Raw genomic sequence first — 17,106 nt, 5'->3', positions numbered from 1 at the left:
TATCTCCTCCCTTGGAATGTTTTCTGCATAAAATATATAAGTACAAATAACAGTGAAATCAAACGTCAAACCTAAACAGGGTTACTCACATTCGGGAGGTCACTGGAGTCAGTTATGCTCCTTAGTCCCTGCAATTGAATGGAGTAATCAGCATTGAGAAAGCCACAATGCTGCATCCACACTCCGGGACATGAGTAACAACATGAGTGGTTATGGGGTCATTGGAAACGCGTTGGGTTTGATATGCCGGCGCTGGAGATGCAGTGGTCAAATTACCCACCACAGCATTCCAATGGTGAAAATCCCGACAAGGATAAGATAAGTATATTTGCCTTTCCTCAATGCCCTCCCTAACCCCCTTTCCCTGCCGCCCACAGCCTAACCCTAACCCTTCTGGTGCCTAAGCCTAACCATCCCCTTCCTGCAGCCTAAACCTAACCTCCCCCCCCACATCCTAACCCTTCCCTTCCCAAGGGTGCCTAACCCTAATGCCCCCTACCAGCAGCCTAACCTTCCCCCCGCAGCCTAAACCTAACCTCCCCCCCACGGCTTACCTATGGGGCGGCCCAGCAAACACTAATTCGGGATGCCGGCGGTTGGGATTCCGGTGCCGGGATTGTGTATCTAGTCGGGATACCGTTGCCGGTATTCCGAGCAGTGTTGGGATTCCGGCATCGGATCCCATTGGAAGCAGTGGTCCTGCATTTTCAAACCTGGTTTCATTCCCTATATCAAGATTTAAAACTTTTCGTTATAAATACTCAAAACATTCGACATGCCAACAATTACAAAAAGTTTCAGAAATGCCCTAGTGCTAAAACAGTGCGCCTTGAGTATTTGCACTTTACATATTGTACTAGTGCAGAACTGACATTGATCACTATTGAAAAATGCTTCAATCATTCATGTCAACTAAGTGTTGTTTTATTCTTGCCTACAAACAGCACTATTTCAATGAACATAGAAGGGTCACTGTGCTAAAAGTGCCGAGGTTTTCTCCGAAAGATTTCTGTTGAATGGCATTTGGAAATTTTCAAAATCCACTTTATATGTATATCGTTCCCGCTGCTGTTCTCTCTTTCTTATTAGGCCGTCCGTCGTGGGCTCAGAGACCCAAATCTTGGAAGACAGAAAATACAGTCAATGATTAGGAGATAATAATAATAATAATAATAATAATGTTATTTATATATCGCTTTCTCCCAATAGGACTTAAAGTGCTTTATAGTTGCATTGAATAAAAACACAAGATACAAAATAAGCTTAATAGAAAAGAGAACTAAGCATTTGGGTTGTACTGTATTTTATTATAGGAACTAAAGAGACATTAGTGAAATGCTTGAGTACATAGGTATGTCTTGACTCTATTTCTGAAGGATTCTATAGTGGGGGCCTCTCGAACTGTGCGGGAAAGTGAGTTCTATAGAGTCTGACCCAAAAAGCTAAAAGCTCGACCCCCAAATGATCCTAGGTACTGCTAATAGGCCTTCATGTACAGATCGGAGTAAGGGAATGGAGCAGTAAGGGATCAGAAGCTGCTTCAGTAATCTTGGACTACAGTCAAGTAGGGCTTTGAAAGGAAGTAAGCCAATCTTGAAATGTGTACGCCATCTTACTGGCCATGTAGGGCTTTGAAAGGAAGTAAGCCGATCTTGAAATAGGTACGCCATCTTACAGGCAGCCAGTAAAGGGAGTAGAGAATGGGTGTTATGTGGCTGGAACAGGGCTGGTTAGTTAACAGCCGGACAGCTGCATTTTGGAGAGACCCAGGTAGAAGGCAGTGTAGTAGTCTAAGCATGATGATAACACAGATCAGTGGTATATACAGGTTGATTGTATGTCATGTCAAAAAATTAGTAATTGCAAACATTTTTAAGGGAACTTTAACACTGCTTTTGGCAAATTTGCCCAACAATTTTACATTTCTTACCGTTTTAGGTATAAATGTTATGTCCACTTTCTTTGTTTCGCCGATCTCGATGAGATTGTTTAGTTGAACAAGATTACTCTTCATCTTGTGTTTAGGAGGAACTGATAACTGCAATGTGGAAATGAAAGCAAACATTACTGTATATGTTATATGTCACTATTGCAGGGCTAATCATTGTTTCTAAACAGAGAATATACAGTAGATTCTTAGGGACCCATTTACCAATGAGTGATAAAACTTGTTGTGAATGATAAGACTCATTTGGGGAAATTCAATTGTTTATATAGCAGCTTAACTAATGGACACCTGATGGAGCAATTCAATTGTTTTTGGGTGGCCATTAATTTTATCGTTTGTCATACCCAAAAGCAGCAGATTTAGCTGTATAAAGCAACTAAACCCATCTAAACTCCTGGTTGTGAGCAATAATATATGTACTTGCTGAATTAGCACCCAATAGGAGCAACAATTGGATTGCTCCAATTGTGTATGATAAATGGTGCTCCAACCAATCAGCTCACAACTGTCATTTTTCAAACACATGGTAGTTGGGAGCTGATTGGCTGGAGCGACTTTTATCATACGCAACAAGTTTTATCATTCACGACTTTTATCACTCATTGATAAATTAGCCCCTTAATGTATATTTTAACTGGGCTTTGGTACAAAACCCTAACTCTTATCGCTGCCTAATCCTAAGCATCCAAGTGACGCCACCATAACCACCCAAGTAATGCCACCCTAATCATCCAAGTGTCAACACCCTATTATTCCTATAGCCTTGCATAAGCCTTCTCTTCACCCAACTCAGCTTGGAGCTACAGCTACAGCAGAAAATAAGTACACGGTTCCCAAACATTTTAATATTGTAGAATCTGAGTAATGCAGCAGATGCTGTATAAGACATTCTCACATGCTGTTTCTTTTTCCCTTCCCTGGCTAGTACGCATCGAATAGTCAATGTAAATAGGTGAGCACAAAATGTTCTCTGATCAGTGACAAAATGCAGAGAGAAAATAAAAATGTAGATAGTGTGCCTGATTCAGAATTGCACGCAAAGCGGATGCATCTACGGTTTTTCACACACAACTGTGCAGCATCTCAACTTGTGGCTGCAATGGGGATTTCATATGTAGGAAAAGTGTGTTATGTAGACAGCCTGGCGGGGTTATTCAGAGATGAGCGTATGCAGAGATCTGGCTGATTTCAAGGAGATCTTCTGCACCAAGGACAAGGCTGATGCAAATGCGCTCTGAGTAATGACTGCTAGTTTAACAGGTAGGTGATGCCACAGAGATGCGGCTGACACTGAGTACAGTGGAAGATCAGCATCTTTTTCCATGCATGCTGTCGCGAATCCAGTTGGTCTCTAGACACATCAATCTGAAACTGTATTTACTGCACTCACGGTAAATACACAACTTTACTGCTACCATGAAGGGCTCATTTGGAGCCCTTACATTTTCTTGATGATTACACAGTGCCACAATTATTATTACTCAAACAGGGAGCATTGCATAACATTTGTCACAAAGAAAGTGCGTGGGGTGTAAATATCCTGAGACCCAGGGGTATAAATATCCTTTACTAGCACTTCCTGGCATCAGTGTTTTGTTGCCCATAGCCTGCTAAAGGCTCCAGCAGCATCTCCCTGTTCCAGCTTCCTGCCCAAGGACTCTAGTGCAACACTATATGGCACTCATTGACTTTGCTCCTGTAGCCGTAGCCCGGCTTTCCTGCAATCCAGACCTGCTCCACAGGCTGGAATCAAGTCTGTAGCTGCAGCCCGGCTTACCTGCAGTCCAGACCTGCTCCACAGTCTGGAATAGAGTCTGTAGCCACATCCCGGCTTTCCTGCAATCTAGACCTTCTCACAGTCTGGAATCAAGTTCTTTGGGTGCATCCTGGCTTTCCTGCAATCCAGACTTGCTCACAGTTTGGAATCAAGTCCTCTAGCTGCATCCAAGCTTTCCTGCAATCCAGACCTGCTCACATTCTGTAAGCAAGTCCTGCAGCCATCTCCAGGCTTCCCTGCAATCCACACCTGCTCATGGTCTGGAATCAAGTCCTGCAGCCACGTCCCAGCTGTTCCACTAACCACCTCTGCTCCAGCAATCCAGAGAATCCTGCAACTCAACGTTTACCCTCATTGCTGCATTCTAAACCATCTGCATATAGTTATACTGCATGAAGAAGTTCTATATTAGGCCACCAAGCTTCCTCACTTCTCTGCAGCCTCAAGTTAAACCATGTCTGACAACATTACAGTAACCAAGGCATAAACAGAGCAAATGTGTCCTCAAGCACTTAGCATCAAGAAGCCCGGTGTGACTGAGCCACTGTGAGAGGTGTAGTACACCATCTTCTCTTTAATTTTGGGACTTATTCGCATTGAGATGCAGTGAAAAACAGCTAACAGTGTACCAGAGATGCTTGGACACATCTGTATGAGAACCCAATTGATAATTTGGTAGCAACCCAAATTAATAAGGTACACTTCTTGCAGTTCCAAGCTGTCTGCTGAGGCAGTTTAGACAGTTTATACAATGAAGTGCATCAAGGTCATCTTATCCAGTAGACAGGGCCAGTCCGACCATTATGCTGGGTATGCGGCTGAGTAAGGTCCCACAGTGAGGAGGGCACTGGGCAGCCTGGACCACACCCCCAGCCTACCCAGAAGCCCATGCTGCATGTCTGGCTCTGGCGGCAATGTTCCCTTCTAAGCCACGGCTCCCTATAGATGCCGGGCAGGTCGGTTGTGTGGGGACATGCCCGTGCTGTACTAGCTGTGGTGCTTGGTAGGTACGGCATATACACCAGGACAGCCGAGGACCGGGGCTACAGAGGGGTATGCAGGAATCATAAACGGAAAGACACTGGGATGGAAGGAGTATGCTGTGGCAGGTTACAGGATGGGGGATCTGAAGCACATAGACAGGATAAGAATGCCATGATGATCTGAAGTGGATCCGGCTCCAGGAGTATGGTAAGTAAACTTAAAAATGTGACTGCCTGCAGCCACCTCACAGCTGTCACCTACTGCCTCCCTAGTCACTTGCTATCTCCCTGTCATCTTTTCCCTGTCACCTACTATCTCCACATCACCCCTGCCTCCCCAGTAGTCCACTATCTCCCTGTGACCCTGCCTCCCCAGTTACCTACTATCTCCCTGTCACCCCTGCCTCCCCAGTCACCTACTATCTCCCTGTCACCCACTATCTCCCTGTCACCCACTATCTCCCTGTTATGATCTGGGGAGTATATCTGGACAGAGTGTTGACTGAAATAATCTGGGGAATGTATCTGGATGGAGTGTTACGCATCACCAGTAATCCTCAAGTCTCCTGCGTTCTAAAGCTTCGCCTTTAGCAGCCGCCTTTCCTAGGTGGATTAAATTCACCCGGTACTCAGATGCCCCCAGGTCTTTATGTGGAGAAAGAAACAATTGGTGGCTGGGCAAGTGCAAGAAAATAAGCTGGAGTAGAACCCACCTGACACAGAGTAGGTTAAGGCTGGACAGACTGGCACACACTAGGCAAGTACAAGACCAAGTAAACCAAAAGACAAGCACAAGTCAAAAGAATAATGAATTAATAACAAGGTATGGTAATAAGGTAAATGTACTAATGAGACATCTAGGTTTTGAGAGACACAGAAGGAGTGATGCACTAATGGTAATAGCAATGGGGAAGTAGTCAGGAGAGAAGGCAATAACAGACTAACAGGTTGGGTGATCAAATTAAAGAGACAGACAAGAAATATAAATCAAATGGTACATAAACAGCAGGGAATGCTCTGCACTCACAGTGGTTGCACACAGACAGGGAAAGCAGAACAAACATACAAACAACACAGAATGCTCCAGGCCAGTGGATGTTACTCCTGGCAACCGCAGTACCAACACAAAGGAGCGAAGAAGACTGAGACAAGGAATTGTTCAGAGAACAGACTAATAGGACTGTGACAATGTACATAGATAAACAGGCCAGAGAGAGACTAGTGGAATGGGACTATGGTAATAGAGACACAGATGGAGGTATGTGTAAAGCAGCGGTATGCTAATGAAATGATACTGGATAACAGAAAGACCAAGATACAGACAAGACAAAGAACAAGTACAGTATGGTGTGGAGAAATCCCCACTGTAGATAAAGCCAAGACAGACAAGAACCAGACAGGACTGGGTCTGGCAAGGACACTTTAGCACAGGATCTCACAGGACAAGAATATAAAACAGAGAGCCAAAGGCTTCCGCTGCAAACAGGATCTATGACCAGCAGGGAATAATGGGCAGAATGGGAATATAAAGGGAGTACTAACCAATCACCAGGTTCAGTACAGACAAGCCCCCTTTAATTACTAACTCAGTGCAACTGTGCTGCTCCACATCTACCAGGCTCCTGACTTTAAGAAGAAATCACATGCTGGATTAAGGCAACAAGGCATCTCCCACAGGTGTGCTGCTACAGCAATTAAGCAGACAGAATAAAGCTGCAGACAGCACATGTAACACTCCCTTTCACACCTGCCTCCCCAGTCACCTACTATGGCAGGCCTTTTGTCGACAAGGTGCTAGCATTGTAAATTTATACACAAGGGTGCTTTAGAGGAAGTCGTGTGCCGTGTCTAAGCAGGCCCCTCCCTCGTGCTGCTGCATGCGCATATATATACTATGCCAGAATCTACCAAGCATGTGCATACCGCCTATGCCAGTAGTATTTTCCCAGTGATTTCTCTATTACACATGCATATATCTCCTGGAGGTTTCTTCTGAGATGGTCACGGGGTTATTATGTAGAATGCATTTAGGGTGTGCAGTGTGGCCCCCTGTGTGCAGCGAGCACCCTGCACCCATTATAGATACACCACTGGTCACACAGCTACCGGTACTCCCATGTTATGCTTTTTACTTTGGAAAGAGGGGGATATCGATTGTTTTACAAATAGTCTTAAATGACAACGCACACGTCCTTGAGTTTGTTCCACCATGGAGCAACTGGGGTGAAACCTCTTTATTGTTGGCTGGCATACTGCTGTGTACGTACAGGTAGACACTATAGCTCAGGGGTGTAACCAGAACCTCGTGGGCCCGCAGCAGCTGCACTCCCCGCACCTATGGTAGCTACGCCCTTTCTATAGCTCACAGTGTCGGAGGACTCCATATATCCACTTATATTTAATAACATATGACGTACTGTATTGCATTAGAAAACTGATTGCGTTCTTCTGCTTGGTGACCGAATTTAGATAAACAGTGGACCAGCATCACAAAGTATTGTCCTAAACACTACAAACTATCTGAACTACAAATAATAGTTACTTCACCTCTTGCATTACAGGTACGGGTTCTGTGGCAGTCGCAGTCTGAGGCCTAGATACTGCTCCTGATTTTCCTTCCATTTTGCCTTTCCGTTTGCTGCCCTTCTTCTCTTTAGGTTTTGGCAGGCTGTCCAGCTTTGCTTGAATCATGTCTATCAGCCTGCTGTCGGCGTATGCTTTAGCAACATCAAGAACATTCTCTCCTAAAATATAATAGACCAAAAGAATAGGAATTAGAATTCCCCAATATAAACAGTGATAATAACTCTCAATTATACAAAGTGCGGAAAACATAGGGGTCTATTCATGAAGCACTGAAAAGAGTGGAGAAGTGAGCCAGTGGAGAAGTTGCCCATTGCAACCAGATGCTCTGTATAATTTTATAGTATGAAAATTCTAAATGTTACTTCAGTGCTGATTGGTTGCCATGGACAACGTCTCCACTGGATCACATCTCCACACTTTTCACTGCTTTATGAATAGACCCCTAAATGTGATAAGTTAATTTCATAAGGAGCAATACAGACATACACACACATATATATATATATATATATATAAAATCCACATACACCTATACAAAAATAACAGAGACATATGCTGCCAGATCAATGAAGTACTATATCTCCTTCTGAAAATCATATTCTTATTATTAGCAGTTTTCAATGCAAGTCATTGCTCCTAATCAGTTTTATCATTAGACAAGCTTTCTCCTGTTATTTACCTTTCTTGTTCACAATCTGCACTTTTGCTCCTGATTTTATTAAAAAGTGGGCACAGTCCAAGCTTCCACTTTCTACAGCTCTCATCAGTGGTGTGGATCCACTGAGAGCCACTGCATCTATCTTGGCTCCATGTTTCAGCAGCAGTTCAGCAATGTCTTTCTCACCAGCGTGGCAGGCATGATGCAGAGGAGTCCACATGAAATTATCCCTGACATTCACGTCAGCACTGGGAACAATATTATATAATATTAGAAAGTATTTCAGTGCAAAAGTCAAGCCACGCATATAAATCAGGAGGTACTGCACAAATATTAGCTGAACCCTCTTTCTTTTCCATTAATGCCTTTCGGCATATCACTACAATAACGAGTTTTATGGTAAAAACTTACCTTTGTTAAAACTCTTTCTGCGAGGTACACTGGGCTCCACAAGGAATGGACAATGGGGTGTAGAGTAGGATCTTGATCCGAGGCACCAACAGGCTCAAAGCTTTGACTGTTCCCAGAATGCATAGCGCCGCCTCATATATCACCCCGCCTCCCTACACAGGATCTCAGTTTTTAGTTAACCAGTCCAATGCAGTAGCAGGAAAAGAGACGACAACGGTTAGTAGCCACAACACCGCATTCTCACGTCAGGAGACGTGTCAGCGGCTAATGCCATACCAACCCAAAGAAGCTAAGTGTGTCAGGGTGGGCGCCTTGTGGAGCCCAGTGTACCTCGCAGAAAGAGTTTTAACAAAGGTAAGTTCTTACCATAAAACTCGTTTTCTGCTGCGGGGTACACTGGGCTCCACAAGGAATGGAAAATGGGGATGTCCTAAAGCAGTTTCTTATGGGAGGGGACGCACTGTAGCGGGCACAAGAACCCGGCGTCCAAAGGAAGCATCCTGGGAAGCGGCAGTATCGAAGGCATAGAACCTTATGAACGTGTTCACAGAGGACCACGTAGCTGCCTTGCACAATTGTTCAAGGGTCGCACCACGTTGGGCCGGCCAAGAAGGTCCAACAGACCGAGTAGAATAGGCCTTAATGTGATCAGGAGCAGAGAGACCAGCCTTCACATAAGCATGTGCAATCACCATTTAATCCATCTGGCCACAGTTTGCTTGTGAGCAGGCCAGCCACGTTTGTGAAACCAAAACACAACAAAAAGAGAATCAGATTTCCTAATAGGAGCAGTTCTCTTCACATAGATACGGAGAGCCCGTACCACATCCAAAGACCGCTCTTTGGGAGACAGATCAGGAGAAACAAGTGCCGGAACTACAATCTCCTGACTAAGGTGGAACGAAGAAACCACCTTAGGTAGATAGCCAGGACGAGTCCTAAGAACCGCGTGGTCATGGTGAAATATCAGATATGGGGAACTACATGACAAGGCACCCAAATCCGACACTCTTTTAGCTGAAGCAATAGCCAGCAAAAACACCACCTTAAGGGAAAGCCACTTAAGGTCAGCTGAACCAAGAGGTTCAAACGGAGACTCTTGTAATGCCTCCAAAACCACCGACAAGTCCCAAGGAGCCACAAGCGGGACATAGGGAGGTTGGATACGCAACACGCCCTAAGTAAAGGTATGCACATCAGGTAAGGTCGCAATTTTTCTCTGAAACCACACCGACAAGGCAGATATTTGAACCTTGAGGGAGGCCAGACGCAGGCCTAAGTCCAGGCCCTGCTGAAGAAAAGCCAACAACTTGGCTATACTAAACTTGGAAGCGTCATAATTGTTAGATGCGCACCAAACAAAGTAAGAATGCCAGACCCTATAGTAAATCCGAGCCGAAGCCGGTTTACGGGCCCGCAACATAGTTTGAATGACTGCCTCAGAAAACCCTTTAGCCCTTAAGACGGAAGCTTCAAGAGCCACGCCGTCAAAGACAGCCGGGCTAGGTCCTGGTAGACACAGGGGCCCTGAACGAGGAAGTCTGGGAGTTGTGAAAGTAGAATTGGACGCTCTGATGATAGGCCTTGCAGGTCTGAGAACCAGTGCCGTCTGGGCCACGCTGGAGCTATGAGAAGCAGAATTCCTTTTTCTTGCTTGAACTTATGAATTACCGTGGGCAGGAGTGACACCGGAGGGAACACGTACGGCAGCCGAAACCTCCACGGTACTGCCAGCGCATCCACGAATGCTGCTTGAGGATCCCTTGTCCTTGCTCCGAAGACCGGAACCTTGTGATTGTGTCGAGACGCCATCAGATCTACGTCTGGAAGGACCCACCTTTCCATTAGGAGTTGAAACACTTCTGGATGGAGGCCCCACTCGCCGGCATGCACTTCCTGACGACTGAGAAAGTCCGCTTCCCAATTCAGGACTCCCAGAATGAATATTGCTGATATGGCCGGTAGATGGCATTCTGCCCACTGTAGAATCCGTGAGACTTCCTTCATTGCTAGGCGACTTCGAGTGCTGCCTTGATGATTTATGTAAGCCACTGTGGTGGCGTTGTCCGACTGTACTTGAACAGGATGGTTCTGAATTAAATGCTGGGCTAGGTTCAAGGCATTGAAGACCACCCGCAACTCCAGAATATTGATCGAGAGGAGGGACTCCTCCTTGGTCCACCGCCCCTGAAGGGAGTGTTGCTCCAGCACCGCGCCCCAACCTCTTAGACTGGCATCTGTCGTCAACAGGACCCAGTCGGATATCCAGAACGGACGGCCCCTGCACAGTTGTTGGTCCCGGAGCCACCAGAGCAGCGACAGACGAACCTCCGGAGTCAATGAGATCATTTGAGACCTGATCCGGTAAGGCAGGCCATCCCATTTGGCTAGAATTAGCCTCTGGATTGGGCGAGAGTGAAATTGAGCGTACTCCACCATGTCGAATGCTGACACCATGAAGCCCAGCACCTGCATCGCCGAATGTATCGACACTTGCGGACGAGATAGGAAGCAACGAATTCTGTCCTGAAGTTTCAGGACTTTCTCCTGAGAAAGGAACAACCGCTGGTTGTGAGTGTCCAATAGTGCTCCCAGATGCACCATGCTCTGAGCAGGGATCAGGGATGACTTCTTCCAGTTGATGAGCCACCCGTGGGCTTGCAGAAACCGGACCGTCACATCTGGATGACGCAGGAGAAGTTCTGGGGAATTTGCCAGGATTAACAAGTCGTCCAAATACGGCAGTATCCTGACCCCTTGACGGCGGAGTACCACCGTCATCACCGCCATGACTTTTGTAAAGACTCGCGGAGCCGTTGTTAAACCAGAAGGTAACGCCCGAAACTGGTAATGGCAGTTGCCAATCGCAAATCTCAGGTATTGCTGATGAGACACTGCTATAGAAATATGCAGGTAAGCATCCTGTATATCCAGGGAGACCATGAAGTCCCCAGGTTCCAAGGCCAGAACTATAGAGCGAAGGGTTTCCATCCGGAACTTGGAAACCTTCACAAACCTGTTCAATGTCTTGAGATTGAGAATGGGCCGGGAGGACCCATTCGGTTTCGGAACTAGAAACAGCGGAGAATAGTACCCCCGGCCACTCTGCGCAATAGGCACCTGTACTACGACTCCTGTATCCAGGAGGGTCTGTACCACCGAATGTAGAGTGTTTGCCTTTGTCTGGTCCAACGGGACATCTGTCTGGCAAAATCGATGAGGGGGGCGGTTTTTGAAGGCTAAGGCGTAACCTCGAGTGACGACTTCCCGTACCCAGGCATCTGAAGTGGTCTTCAACCATTCCTGGGTATACCCTAGAAGCCGGCCCCCCACCCTGGGATCCCCCAGAGGGAGTCCCGCCCCGTCATTCGGCAGGCTTATCTGTATAGGAAGCTGGCTGACGGGCCGCCCAGGCTCTTTTGGGCTTAGGCTTACCAGGTTTGGAAGTGTGGGCCTGCTTGTTGTACGCCTGATCTTTTGCTTTACCTGAAGGACGAAAGCGGCGAAAGGAAGTACTTTTAGCCTTCGACGCAGAAGGAGCAGTACTTGGCAGACAGGCAGTTTTGGCAGTAGCCAAGTCAGCCACAATCTTATTTAAATCCTCCCCAAACAGAATATCTCCCTTAAAAGGGAGTACCTTCAGGGTTTTTCTAGAGTGCAGATCCACAGACCAGGATCTCAGCCACAATATCCGGCGAGCCAGGACTGACGTAGTAGAGGCCTTGGCTGCCAGGATACCGGCATCAGAAGCCGCCTCTTTAATATAACGAGAAGCTGTGACAATATAAGACAAGCATTGTCTAGCATGGTCAGAGGAGATTTCAGCATCTAACTCCAAGGCCCATGCTTCAATGGCCTCTGCAGCCCAAGTAGCTGCAATAGTGGGCCTTTGTGCAGCACCCGTGAGGGTGTAAATCGCTTTCAGACAACCCTCCACACGTTTATCCATAGGCTCTTTTAGAGACGTGACGGTGGTGACCGGTAGAGCTGAGGAAACCACCATCCTAGCCACATGTGAGTCCACTGGAGGAGGCGTTTCACAATTCTTAGACAGCTCCGTCATGAGGGGATAGCGAGCCAGCATCTTCTTTTGAGGCACAAACTTCGTACCCGGGTTTTCCCAGGGTTCCTGACGTATATCAATTAGGTGGTCAGAGTGAGGTAAAACTTGTTTAATCACCTTCTGACGCTTGAACCTATCTGGTTTCTTAGGAGGAACGGGTGGCTCGGGATCATCCGTAATCTGTAAAATTAACTTAATAGCCTCCAAAAGATCAGGAACATCCACATGTGAACCACCCTCCCCATCAGCCGTATCTGAGTCAGAACCTGTGGGGTCAGTGTAAGTGCCGTCTTCATCCGACGAGGTGTCAGTGACAGCAGTGGATTGTGAGGAGACAAGCGCTCGCTTAGAGGACCCCTTGGACGTAGGCGAGCGACGGTCAGACTTTTTAGTAGTCAGGGACTGGTTCAACTTCTTTATTTGAGCAGATAAATCGTCCGCCCACGGCGGGTTAGCTGCAGGGACCACAAACGGTTGCACCGGCATTGGGGGTCCCATAGGGGGTGTTAGTTTATGAACTAGCGTATTCAGAAGCGTAGAAAAAGCGGCCCACGGTGGGTCATTATTTGCCCCCGTTGCCACCGTCCCACTGGGGGGCAAGGAGCCCCCAGAACCAGAGCCCAAAGCTGCTATATTCTCCTCATAGGTATCTGCGGCTTCAGCAACACCGGCAGTGTGTTCAGCCCCAGAACCGTTACCTTCAGAATCAGACATGATATAACTTGCAGTATCAGGTAACACAGTACAATTTGTCAGCAGCACAATACCTCTAGCCCAAACCCCTGCGCAGTGTAGTCAGCACCAGCAGAGATAAAGGAGAGATATGGTGACTAAATCACAGAGAAAAATACGTAATACAGTATATCTTTGTGAAAATCCTATATTAGATAAAACCTGACGCACCAAGCCCCCTCAGGTTATAGAATATAGGGATAGCAGGTTGAGTGAAAGACACGAAATGGACACCACTCAGCTATCAAATGCACACACAAATAGTCACAGTCTGTACAATGCAGAGGTTATTGCTAACAATAATACTGCACTGGACTAGCTTACACAGCTATATAACAATAGCTATAACAGTACACAGTAAGAACTGGATGTATATCACAGGGTAATTGTACTAGGAAACCCTGACTAAGTGCACTCTTTCTTAACTAACACTGACTAAAAAAGGCAGGTAGAATACTTAAGTGTCTTGTAAAGTCACAGCACTGACAACCAGGCGGCTTTACATAGGAGGATTTGCCCAAGCATTCCCAGGAACAGTGAGCTGAGGGATAATGGCACCGCAGACACTGCCAGGGAGTGATGGAGAGACAGATATGCAGCTCCAGGGTGGAAACATTTGCAGAAAATGGCGCCCTGGGGCTGGGGGAGGGACTTCAGGTCCAAGCTCTATCCCCCTGCTGGCAAAACCACTGGGTACTGCGGGCTCTAATAAAACGGTTTATAGAGAAAACCTGACCTGTCCCATGCCCTGGTGATCTAGTGGGATCGCCTGTACTGCCACAGTGTCCACCGCCAGCGCGCACGGCCCGCCTCCCACTGACCGCGCCGGATCACGATAAAGACCAGGTCCCGCAAGCGGGACCCACTACCACCTCCCGAAGCGCGGCCACGCGATCCCGGAGAGCCCCCGTCGTGTGTGCCTGACAAGAAGAAAACCGGAGCCTCCTGCTGTAGTTACCCGGCAACCAGGGCTTGGAAGTGTACAGCGCCGCTGGGGAGAGCCGGAGCTGCAGCCGTGAATGTCCACTGACATGTAACACTGCTGCTGCCCTTGAAGTCTTCACTTTTTTCCTCAGAAAAAAAGCTCTTCTTAGGGCTGCCTGGAGCAGCCCCTCTGTTAAGTGCCTGCTTACTGCAGCACCAACTACAAAACTGAGATCCTGTCAGGGACGTGCAGTCAGGGGAGGCAGGGGAGGCAGTGCCTCCCCTGTCATTATGATTAAAATAATACAAAGATAATAACACATTATACTTTGTATTATTTTAATCATTTTTAACCTGACAATGCTGCTAAATCTCTATGGGAGGCAGCAAGAGCGCTGCCTCCCAGTGACAATGATAAAGTGTCTGAAGAGGGGGGCGGGCAGGGGGCGGAGCCAAATCACGGGCTGGAAAAGCCCATTGAAAATTGAATGAAAAGCGGCACCATCACAATTGCCTCATTGACAGGGGCTGTGCCTTGAGCTCACATCAAGGCACACACCTGTCAATCATTGGACAGCAGCAGCGGGTGGGCTGGAACGGATGGGCAGAGTCAGATGACCCCATTCCTAGTGGCTGCGTATCCACACTGCTTTCAGCAGCTCCTCCCGTCCCCGATCCGCTCTTGCAGGACTAGTGGGAGCCGCTGTGTACTGCGCTGTCTCGGCCCCCCCCTCCCTTAACCCCCGCAAACTCAGCTGCGCTCCCGCGCCCCCTCCCCCCGCTCCCTTAGCCCCCGTGTTTTGGCCTCGGCCCCCCGCTCTGTCCCCCCTGTGCTCAATGGCCTGCCTCCTCTCCTGGACCCCGGTGCTGACTGCTGAGCTCCCGCGCCCCCCCTTCCCCCAACTCCCCTTGGCCTGCAGTACAATGTACAGACCGAGGGAGCGCCGGGTCAGGAGCCTGCAGCCAGAAGAAGAAATCATGTAAGTGGCTGAGACTACACTACACTACACCTACACTACACTACACTGCACTACACTACACCTACACTGCACTACACTACACTGCACTGCACTGCACTGCACTCACCTACACTACACTACACCACACCCTAAGGGTAGAGGGGGGGTGTGTGTAAAGTGCTCTACCTGTCGTAATGTGTACAAAATAGGGGGGCTGTCTGCTGTAATGTGTAAAAAAGGGGACACTGTCTGTCGTAATGTGTACAAAGGGGACGCAGTCTACCGTAATGTCTAAAAAGGGGACGCAGTCTGCCGTAATGTCTAAAAAGGGGACGCAGTCTGCCGTAATGTCTAAAAAGGGGACGCTGTCTGCCGTAATGTGTACAAAGGGGACGCAGTCTACCGTAATGACTAAAAAGGGGACGCAGTCTGCCGTAATGTCTAAAAAGGGGACGCAGTCTGCCGTAATGTCTAAAAAGGGGACGCTGTCTGCCGTAATGTGTACAAAGGGGACGCATTCTGCCGTAATGTGTAAAAAGGGGACGCAGTCTGCCGTAATGTCTACAAAGGGGACGCTGTCTGCCGTAATGTGTAAAAAGGGGACGCTGTCCGCCGCAATATGTAAAAAAAGGGGACGCTGTCTGCTGTAATGTGTAAAAAGGGGACGCTGTCTGCCATAATGTGTAAAAAGTGGACGCTGTCTGCCGTAATGTGTAAAAAAGGGGACGCTGTCTGCCGTAATGTGTAAAAAAGGTGGCGTTGTCTGCCGTAATGTGTAAAAAGGTGGACGCTGTCTGCCGTAATGTGTAAAAAAGGGCAATCTGTCCGCCGTAATGTGTAAAAAGAGGACGCTGTCTGCCGTAATGTGTAAAAACGTGGACGCTGTCTGCCGTAATGTGTAAAAAGGGGGACGTTGTCTGCCATAATGTGTAAAAAGGTGGAAGTTGTCTGCCGTAACGTGTAAAAAGGTGGACGTTGTCTGCCGTAACATGTAAAATGGGGACGCTGTCCGCCGTAATGTGTAAAAAGGTGGACGCTGTCCGCCGTAATGTGTAAAAAGGTGGACGCTGTCTGCCGTAATGTGTAAAAAGGGGGACGTTGTCTGCCGTAATGTGTAAAAAGGTGGACGTTGTCTGCCGTAACGTGTAAAAAGGGGACGCTGTCCGCCGTAATGTGTAAAAAGGTGGACGCTGTCTGCCGTAATGTGTAAATAGGGGGACGTTGTCTGCCGTAATGTGTAAAAAGGTGGACGTTGTCTGCCGTAACGTGTAAAAAGGGGACGCTGTCCGCCGTAATGTGTAAAAAGGTGGACGTTGTCTGCCGTAATGTGTAAAAAGGGGACGCTGTCTGCTGTAATGTGTAAAAAGGTGGACGTTGTCTGCCGTAATGTGTAAAAAGGTGGACGTTGTCTACCGTAATATGTAAAAAGGGGACTGTCTGCCATAATGTGTAAAAGGGGCTCTACCTGGTGTAGTGGTGCTACTGTGCGGCGTAATTTGAATAATAGAGACTACTATGCCCCGTTATATGAATTGGTATAATTTTGTGGCCACACCCCTTCCCCACGAAGCCACGCCCCTATATATTTTGCGCGTGCCTGCAGCGCGCACTGCTCCTGTTTTACATAAAGGGGGGCTCTGATGCCGTTTCTTGCACATAGCACTAAAATGTCTAGTTACGGCACTGTTGCTAGGTGTCCATTTCCCTGGCCCTGAGCAGTTCTCCCTCACCATATCCTCTCCAGGGGTGAGGGGGTGGACTTGGATGGGATGGGGAAGGGGGTCCAAAGCATTTTGTCGCACCTGGGCCCACCGCTCGCTAGTTCCGCCACTGGCTCTACCTGCTGTAATGTGTAATAGGGGGCTTTACCTGCCATAATTTGAAAAAAGGGATCTCTACCTGCCGTAATGTGTAATAGGAGGCTATACCTGCCGTAATGTGTAAAAGGGAACTCTACCTGTCGTAATGTGTAAAAGGGAGCTCTGCCTGGCGTAATTTGTGTAAGTGGTGCTACTATGCGGCGTAATTTGACTAATGGAAGCCCTGGACAACAAAATTGCATTCA

At 47.6% G+C, this 17,106-nt stretch overlaps 1 protein-coding gene across 2 annotated transcripts in view; it reads right to left on the bottom strand.

The window, feature by feature from the left end:
• Window positions 1-902: 902 nt before the first annotated feature.
• The window catches only part of ANKEF1 (ankyrin repeat and EF-hand domain containing 1), a 116,817-nt gene continuing 100,613 nt past the window's right edge, over window positions 903-17,106 (bottom strand). For both annotated transcript variants that reach the window (XM_063918562.1, XM_063918561.1), the window contains exons 7-10: window positions 7,974-8,200; window positions 7,256-7,452; window positions 1,931-2,038; window positions 903-1,119 (exon numbers count right to left, since the gene is read on the bottom strand). In XM_063918562.1, coding sequence (XP_063774632.1) covers window positions 970-1,119; window positions 1,931-2,038; window positions 7,256-7,452; window positions 7,974-8,200 — 682 coding nt within the window. In that variant the 3' untranslated portion in view covers window positions 903-969. The remainder of the gene's footprint in view (window positions 1,120-1,930; window positions 2,039-7,255; window positions 7,453-7,973; window positions 8,201-17,106) is intronic.

Source organism: Pseudophryne corroboree, chromosome 4 (genome assembly GCF_028390025.1).
Source record: "Pseudophryne corroboree isolate aPseCor3 chromosome 4, aPseCor3.hap2, whole genome shotgun sequence".
Classification (NCBI taxonomy): Eukaryota; Metazoa; Chordata; class Amphibia; order Anura; family Myobatrachidae; genus Pseudophryne; species Pseudophryne corroboree.
Note: the sequence above shows the minus strand (reverse complement) of the source record. Positions and strands in the feature narration are given on the sequence as shown.